We start from the raw sequence: 8,977 nt of genomic DNA on the forward strand, positions 1-8,977 counted from the left end.
TCTATCTCTCCTTGAAGCCAGGAGAAGTTCCAATTTTGGTAACCGCCTATGATAACACTATATAAAGGCTGTTTCAGACAAACCCAAGGTATGTTCAGTTTTCACTCCAAAAAAGTTGGAATTCGAATAACTTAGAGGAAAAAACTAACTTTGCCATCGGAGGATTTTTGGCCGGCAGCCCCGGTCGCCTTTGATACGCTTTTCTTTCTTTTTCAGGCCGTAGAAAGATCCAGTAGTCCTTTCAAGTCCGAAGCATCCAGCCTACTGATTTTCTTGGCATCATCAAATGTTAAATTCAAATAATTTTTCATGCATATACACACACATGTAGCGTGCAACGCATATGACTTAAACTTGGTAGGGTGAAACTCACTCAAGTTTTAGTGTCTCTTCCATGTTTTCAAGGACAAAAATTATATTCTCATGTGAGTCTTTCTACTTCAAATTTTTAAATGTTTAATAATTTAGATTATTCTTAATTATTGAATTGAGGTTTCTACTTAAACATGATTTCAATTATTGTTTTGGATAGTTCTTAACTATTAAATTCAAGGGTTTTTCATTTAAATATATGTAATTAATTGAGCCTTAAAGTTCAATGTATTATTGAAAATCATTTTATATATATTTTGTAGGTACCTCTATCATATTCCATTCAATTATATATATATATATATATATATATATATATATGCATTTTATTATACCTTAGTCTCACATAACATGCATTTATTATGTAATTTAAAAGTAAAATATTTATTTATTTTAAGTAAATTAATAAAACAATTATTTACATATGAATTTTGATTAAGCCGTGCGAGTCGCATGGGAATAATGCTAGTGCCATCTCAATAATAGTGATAAATTATGAAGTATTTTGTATCCCTAATTTTGTTGGTGTTAATTCCAATATCCTATGGGGAGTTAATATGAATAATGCAAAGAATTTCTTAATCTTCTCCTCACATCAATATTTGTATCTATATATTGAACAAAAATCCTCTATCTCACACTCAATATGCCACTTTATACTCCAATTACAGTATATCATGTGTCTTATTGAGTTTCGTATTATTAAATTATATGGTGGACAAGAATTTTTTTCAAACGTGTTTCTAGATAATTCAAATAGTTATATTTAATCTCGTGACTCACTAGAAAATGTGAATACAAATACTCATAGATAATCACTTGATTAACAAATATCAATTGGAAAATAATTCCTCACATTTTTTTAGAGAATCGCAATCTATAGCGTCCGGTCCTAATTATAGCTTTTTATCATCAAATCAAGATATCAATAAGTTTTTGGTGAAGGTGGGGATTGAATCCTATATTTCTTATTCAACCATCAGATACTTTACCAACAGAGTTATTTGGAACCCACAATTCCTCACATTTTAGAAAGACCAATTGTACTAAAAATAAAATAACAATTAACTATAGGAGTAGACCTTTTTTTTTTTCTCAAACATAATTCATAGGTGTAGACACAGTGTAAAATTACTTTTTTTTAGAGTAATGCTATTGACACATAAAATGCACAATTTTATGTCACAACTTGCCACATGATGAGTTGTGATTGGTGGATGTGTGATGGTGGGCCATGTGGGGATACGCTTCAACCATTCACAACTTACCACGTGACGAGTTGTGACACAAAATTAAGTATCTTTATATATCCATAGACTTTTTCATTTATTTATGGGATAAGGTGTAAAATTAATTTTTTTATATAAGATAAAAATTATACTTTAACCTAATCTAAATATATATATATATATATATATATATATATATATATATGAAACATTATTTTAGAGACTCAAATCCTAACATTTACCTTCACATCTCACGACCATTTATAGTTGTAGAGTATAAATGTGCGATGGTGGGTGTAAAATTTATTAGAAAGGAAGAAAGCTTATCATGTGTGGGTGCGACATCCAAGGCAAATTTGGAAAGTTGGGCTCAATAGTACAGTGTTTGTTAAGCTCGAGTCCAAAATGTAGATATAAACGGGAAAGTGAAACGGAAGGGAAGATTGTCTTTTTGTCAAGCCACGGTGGAGGTTGTCAATTTGTTTAGGTTAGAGAGAAGGTGGCTGCTTTACCTAACTCCCAAACGCATCTTTGACTGCATCCAAAATGTTATCCCTTTTTTGCTCAAAAAAATAAATGTTATGCCCCCCCCCCCCCTTTTTTTTTAAAAGAAAGTTATGCTTTTTATTTATTTTTTATAAACTCAAATGTTATCCTTTGATAAGTACCATTCATTTAGGGGGAGTTTATTTATTTATGTATTATTATTGATTAATGGATGATTTATCATAAACTAGTATGTAGACTTTTTTTTTTATTTAAAAAAAAATTATATTCTTCAAGGTACAATGATAATTTTACCCAACAAACAAAACAAAATGACGAACATAAGTTCATGAAAATACTGTTTTAATTTTAATGTAACTTAAGCAATTTTCTTAATAATCAAGAGAAAAAACATAATCGAATGGTTAATGTATAATTTTTAAATATAGTAAGACCATCACTTTATGTGAAAATTATCGTAGTGCTAGTTCTATGAAGTGGGCCTCTTGCAAACTTGTGATCGTGAGCCCCATAAGCATGGGACCCACTTGTATGTAAGAGAGCCCACTCTCAGAGTGAGTTTAATTTGTTAATAAAATGTTTAAAAATTAGGTTTTAAATATACTCAAAGAACACAAAAAAATAAAAAATAAAAACCACTTATGTAATATGTTTTAAGGATATTTAAAATGATGGCTATGTTTTTTTATTTATTTTAAATTCAAAAGTAAAAAATGATGATGGGTAGGTTTAGGCTAACTTAAATAAAACTTTTGCTTATAAACTTTAAATAGTTTAAAAAAGAAGTGACAATTCATCAACAAAAACAAAGTTACTAAAAGAATAATATTTTTGAAAGTTTTATATAAGCTGAGTTAGTAGTTGACACATCTCATTATAAGTATATCATATATAGTAAGAAAGAACAAATAAATCTAATCTATAACTTTCTATATCTTTTTTTTAAATATTATTTTGGTTTTAAAAAACGTGTCTAAGCTGTTTATTAAAGTTTTTTTATTTTATGAGTCGGTTAATGTATACCCTTAGTGCATATGTTAATCTTTCATTTAATTTTTTTTTAATAAAAAATTGTAAATGCCAATAAAAAAGTTAGTTACTTTTTCATTTTCTCATAAAAATTTGTATAAAATGATTTCCTAATGTATGAAAAACTCTTATTTTATATATAAAAAATTTTAAATATTTTTTTGTAGTTACAATTGCATCTTTATTCAAATACCCCCCCCCCCCCCTTTTTTTTTTAAACCTAGTCAATGAAAATAATATTTTATTTAACATTTAAAATTTTAAAACTAGAATCCAACAAATTTGGATTCCGTTTGATAGAGTAGTTTAATAACATATTTTCAGTTTTTATACAATATTACACATATTTTCATCTACATGTATTTCAAAAAATATAAACAAAGTTACTAAAACAACGACCTATTGATTTTGCTAAAAAAAGAGCTGGCCAGAAAGGAAAGAAAATCTAAACAAAAGGATAATATGGTAATTTGGCAACAAAAACTTTGAGATAATGACGAAATCCAGTAAGGACTGTTTGGTAGTGCCGCACAACTCTTGTCACAGTGCCACACCAATTACTCATCAGCGGAAACTCCAAGAAAAACAGTGTCTTATTATAATTATTTTCCTCACTCTTTAAAACCCCACACACACTCTCTCATTTCCTAACCCACCACCCACCTACCCACCCGAAAAGTCGTTCAAAAAACCGCCGATATTTTTTTTCCACACCGTATCGGGTTTTTCGTAATTCGCCGAAATAGCCATGGCCTGCGCGAAGCTAAATGCGGCGTCGTCTCAGTGGATCGGACAACAGTCTTTCACTCAGCGTCAAGGATCGTCTTCGTCGTCTTCGACTCGGTTCGCGACTCGCCGAGTCTCGTTCCCGATCCGCGCCAAGGCTTACAACGAAGAACTCGTCCAAACCGCTGTGAGTACTATTATAGTATTATCGTTTGTTTCTGATTTTGCTTTTGCCTTTTGGATCGGTATTTTGATTGTTTTTGAATCTATCACTGTTTTTCAATATGGACAAAAATTTTGAGCTTTGACTGTTCTGAATCTATCGCTGTTGTTAAAATTCTGTGTGTGTACCGTTTGGTTGTGGACAAAATTTGAGCTTTGACTTTGAAGTTGATCGATCACAACTCACAAGTGTGATAGATATGTTAGTAGCTTATTTGTGTAATTCAAGTTGATTTATTAATCAATATATTTGATTCATATAGAACTCGTTCTATTTGTTTAATTGAATAATTTTGTTAGTAAAAAAAAAAGTGTAATTGAGATCTAACTGCTTTTGATTGAAATTATATATACACACACACATACACTAGTTGAGTTGAGTTCAAGTTACACTTGGTGTAAGTTTTTACTGTCATATTTTGAAAATCTCACCGTTAGATTACACATTCGCGATTGAATTTCATGCTAATCGAATATTGTTTACAATTTGATCTATAAACACATTTTTTTATGCAGAATTTGAACTAAAAAACTTGAAATTTAATAGTTAATTGATGACATAGCTATTTGATCATCTTAAAAATTTGCAAGCATAGAAGATATTAGAAGGAAATGTAATCTAATGGTGGATTTATCAAAATTTATATTTGAGGAAAAAAATATTGAGTGGTGTAACATTGCTTAAAGTTACACCAGTTATAATTTGAACCTAACCATATATATATATAATTATGGTTGGAATGGTTAATAATATTTGACACAAAATTTGGCATAAGTGTTTTGTGTGTAATCCATCAGTTGGATTTTCAAAATATACTAATATACTAAAAAGTTGTTACAAGATTTAAGTGTAACATCAAAGAAGAATTACACCATGTGGAAAATGTGTAAAACTTCCCCCATTTTTGTCACAAATTGGAGGAAAATTTTCCTTAGTGTATTTATTGAATCGTGTTCTTTGAAATTGCAACATTTGTTTTTTGTTTTTTAATTTTAAATTGTTAATATCTTGGTAAAAAATGATACCATATTGTAGTTGACCTTTATTTTTCTTTGATACATGAAATAATTAAGTTGGACTTTGTGTTTCGTGTGCTTATGGTTGCTCTTAATCTTAGCATCAGAGTTATTAATGTCAAGAAAGTTTCAAAAGATGGAGAGATTAAATCAAATCTTGAACATTTAGTGTTTTGTTTCTAAAGCTCTCTTAGTTCACTCGCAAAATGCATACACGTGAAAATAATAATTTACAATTTCAACTGCTAAAAAGGCATAAGAATGACACTGTTAATTTGTTGATAGCTTATTTTGTTTAACTGATCCTTTGTGATGGTGTAGAAAACAATTGCATCACCTGGTCGTGGGATCCTTGCAATTGATGAATCCAATGCAACGTGTGGAAAAAGGCTATCGTCGATTGGATTGGATAATACTGAGACCAACCGACAGGCGTACAGGCAACTTTTGTTGACCACTCCTGGCCTGGGAGAATACATTTCTGGTGCCATTCTTTTTGAGGAAACACTGTACCAGTCGACCACAGATGGGAAGAAATTTGTGGACTGCTTGCGTGATGCGAAAATTGTTCCTGGAATCAAAGTTGACAAGGTGTAATTTTAATAGAATGTACAAATTTTTTCTATTGGTGCTTTATGTGATTTTGTGCATAGTCAGCTATGTGTTCCCCTGGTTCTCAATTTTCAACTTTTTTGGGATTCAGGGCTTGGTTCCCCTACCAGGATCAAACAATGAGTCTTGGTGCCAAGGTTTAGATGGATTGGCTTCAAGATCTGCTGAATACTACAAGCAAGGTGCTCGTTTTGCTAAGTGGTAAGTCATTTAGTATTCTTTATGATCTTGTGCTGTATGTGGTGTACATAAAACTTGCTATTTGTGTTCAATGCGACAAATGCTTATTGTCTCAATATCTTGTTGAAATATCCAGGAGAACAGTAGTTAGCATTCCTTGTGGCCCTTCTGCTCTAGCTGTTAAGGAAGCTGCATGGGGACTTGCACGTTATGCTGCTATTTCTCAGGTATGCCTTCAATTTGAAAGAACTATATAATTTGGATTCAGAAAAACCTTTTAGCAGAGTTAGGAATACAGGATTTGCTGGCACATGGTGGGTTTGGCAGTGTCAATGTATCAAATACAAGTGGATCAGATTTTCATCTATATGTTTATCTCTCTTTGTAATGCATAACTTGAGTTAGCAACCAATTCAAGATGGATGTACATATGTATGTGTGTGTGTGCGCGCACGCTTTAGATGTGACATTCAACCAAAGAGGATTCATTTTCTTCCATGTGTCATCATTCTGATTTCGTGTGCAGGACAATGGTCTTGTGCCAATTGTGGAACCTGAGATTCTTCTTGATGGGGACCACCCAATTGACAGGACACTTGAAGTGGCAGAAAAGGTCTGGTCAGAAGTCTTCTTTTACTTGGCTGAAAACAATGTTTTGTTCGAGGGAATCCTACTTAAGCCCAGCATGGTGACCCCGGGGGCTGAACACAAGGAGAAGGCTTCTCCAGAGACCATTGCCAAATATACACTCACAATGCTCAAAAGGAGAGTTCCTCCAGCAGTTCCAGGAATCATGGTAAGAATGCCTTTACTGTTTCTGACGATTTCAAAGTGAAATATCTTCCCTCTTTCCATAATAGTGAGTTAAGACTCTAAATCAGTTGAGATTTATAGCCAAATATCTCGTTTTTGTCCCAACTAAGTGCATGCTCAGCCACAAAAAGTGTGTAAAATATTCTTGAATATGCCTCTCAAGTAGTAATTTACTAATTTTCATGGTTGAGATGGGTTTAAAAATGCGAGCTCAAAGCTTTCAGTGCTAGATGGTTGTTTTCTTCTTTAATTAAGATGATAAATTATTTTTTCTGCCTCATTGATGTTGTATGTGGTTATTGATTTCCATTTGCAGATATACATGCTTGTGATTTCCTTGTCCAACTTATTGATTTGTGATTAAGATTTAAAAAGTAACTGATCCTTGTTCTGTTCACTTCTCAGTTTTTGTCAGGAGGACAATCTGAGGCGGAAGCAACCTTGAACCTGAATGCAATGAACCAAAGCCCCAACCCATGGCATGTTTCCTTCTCATATGCTCGTGCACTGCAAAACTCTGTGCTTAAGTCATGGCAAGGACGTCCTGAGAACATTGAAGCCGCGCAGAAATCACTTTTGGTGCGTGCAAAGGCAAACTCCCTGGCTCAGCTGGGAAAATATTCTGCTGAGGGTGAGAACGAGGAAGCCAAGAAAGGAATGTTTGTCAAGGGCTACACCTACTAAGCCTGAGTCTAAGGCAACTCATGCCTCTTGGCCGTTGAATGTGTACTTTCTGTTTTGGTTTTTTGTTATCTTAGCTGTGTATGCTGATGAGACTGTCACTATTAGATGAGCAATTTCGTTTCTTTCTCCCCCTTCTCATTCAAGACTAGATAGGCTAATAATACCTGTGAGAAAGGGAATGTTTTTTGAATTGTAACGTAGCGAGTTGTGATTAGTGAAAGCAAGAATATATGAGTTTGTATCCTTATAAAGTCATGGTCCTTGAAATTTTATGTACGTTGAGACTGTTTCTTGTTGATCCTGTCTTGTCTTAAAATCATGTTTGTTTTACTCTCTCTCTCTAACACACACACACACACTCCTGTCTGTCTTGCCTTTATCTCACAATTGCTGAGTTTGGGCAAAAGTTCCCTCGTAATGAATTAACCTTGTGCTGTATAATGCCCTTTCTAATGCTGATGCTTGCAATGGTAATGAACCATATGAAATTATGGATCATATATGCCTCGAGTCTCACCATCAACATGTATACAGACAGATATTGGTCGGACACAAAAATATTTGGTACTTTGTTGAAGCGGTTAGAACTTCGAACTTCGAACTCAGTAGTCTAAAATATCTAGTGCATTTTATTTTCCTTGGCAGAACGAAGGAACCACAATTGGCCTTTTCTTTTTCCCAACCAAAAAAAAAAAAACACAATTGGCCTTTTCTTTTTCTTTTTAGTTTTCGTTTTCTTTTGGAAAAGGAAATTTAAAATTTAAAAAGAAATTAAATTAACTAAGATTTAAGACACCATAGTCTAGGTAGCTAACACCTCAAGCATATGCCAGTAGACTTCAGTAAAAGTGGGATGGTCTGCGTAATGGTTTCTTACTACTTCGTGTTAGTGTTGTATGGGCCACCTCAAGACACCGCACGAGTGAAATATGTCAAAAAGGTTTTCACAAGTTATTATTAGTTATTAACTTACTATTTGAGCCTAAGTTATTATTTAAACTCATTTATTAACCTAACTTTTTTAACTACTACAAACAATCTTCCACATCAGTTGAGTGTGAAATTTTTTATTTTTTGCTTTTTTGTTCTATGTACTTTTCTCAAAGGTTTATGGAATGGTGTGAGGATTTCTACTACTCATTTGACATATAATTAGGTTCAACTGATCTTAAGACCCTAGAGTTTAGCTACCATTGTGATCGAGTGCCCAAATTTTTTTGAGAAGCCTCTAAATCATAAGTCTCTAATACAATACATGGAAGATGTTCACATGGAATGGTGATGTGGCTGGTCAAGGTATTTAGGTTTGGATTTAGGCTTCAAGAAAGGATCTTTTATGAGTTCTTGCAAGGTTCTTAAAGTGCAAGACTCAAGGGAGATGAAGGCTGAGGTATGGCAAATGTTAGGCTCTGATATCAAGACAGTGCAAACTATTTTAAGGCTATGCTAGATTTTAGAAAGAGATTAGGTCGTTAGATCTAAGTTGTGTCAAAGGGAATGAAAGAGAGTCAAGTCTTTAAGAATCTTAGAACAAAGCTCTCAAGACTTATTTAAAAGCTTATCTAGAATTGTTGTACATTTACAAT

The 8,977-nt window shown here is 32.9% G+C and overlaps 1 protein-coding gene across 1 annotated transcript; it reads left to right on the forward strand.

Moving 5' to 3' along the window:
* Window positions 1-3,656: 3,656 nt before the first annotated feature.
* On the forward strand, window positions 3,657-7,687 carry LOC142606624 (fructose-bisphosphate aldolase 3, chloroplastic). Its single transcript, XM_075777939.1, has 6 exons — window positions 3,657-4,050; window positions 5,424-5,693; window positions 5,806-5,915; window positions 6,031-6,121; window positions 6,421-6,690; window positions 7,113-7,687. The coding sequence occupies exons 1-6, from the start codon at window positions 3,886-3,888 to the stop codon at window positions 7,389-7,391; spliced, it is 1,185 nt and encodes a 394-aa protein (XP_075634054.1). The 5' UTR covers window positions 3,657-3,885; the 3' UTR covers window positions 7,392-7,687.
* Window positions 7,688-8,977: the final 1,290 nt, after the last annotated feature.

The sequence above is a fragment of the Castanea sativa genome, chromosome 8, assembly GCF_040712315.1.
Source record: "Castanea sativa cultivar Marrone di Chiusa Pesio chromosome 8, ASM4071231v1".
Taxonomy (NCBI): domain Eukaryota; kingdom Viridiplantae; phylum Streptophyta; class Magnoliopsida; order Fagales; family Fagaceae; genus Castanea; species Castanea sativa.

Excerpts from the sequence above, each read along its gene's own strand:
- LOC142606624 (XM_075777939.1), top strand. The coding sequence starts at position 3,886 with ATGGCCTGCGCGAAGCTAAATGCGGCGTCGTCTCAGTGGATCGGACAA. Across the intron at positions 5,694-5,805 it reads CTGGAATCAAAGTTGACAAG|GGCTTGGTTCCCCTACCAGG; the intron begins GTGTAATTTTAA and ends TTTGGGATTCAG. Across the intron at positions 6,122-6,420 it reads GTTATGCTGCTATTTCTCAG|GACAATGGTCTTGTGCCAAT; the intron begins GTATGCCTTCAA and ends TTTCGTGTGCAG.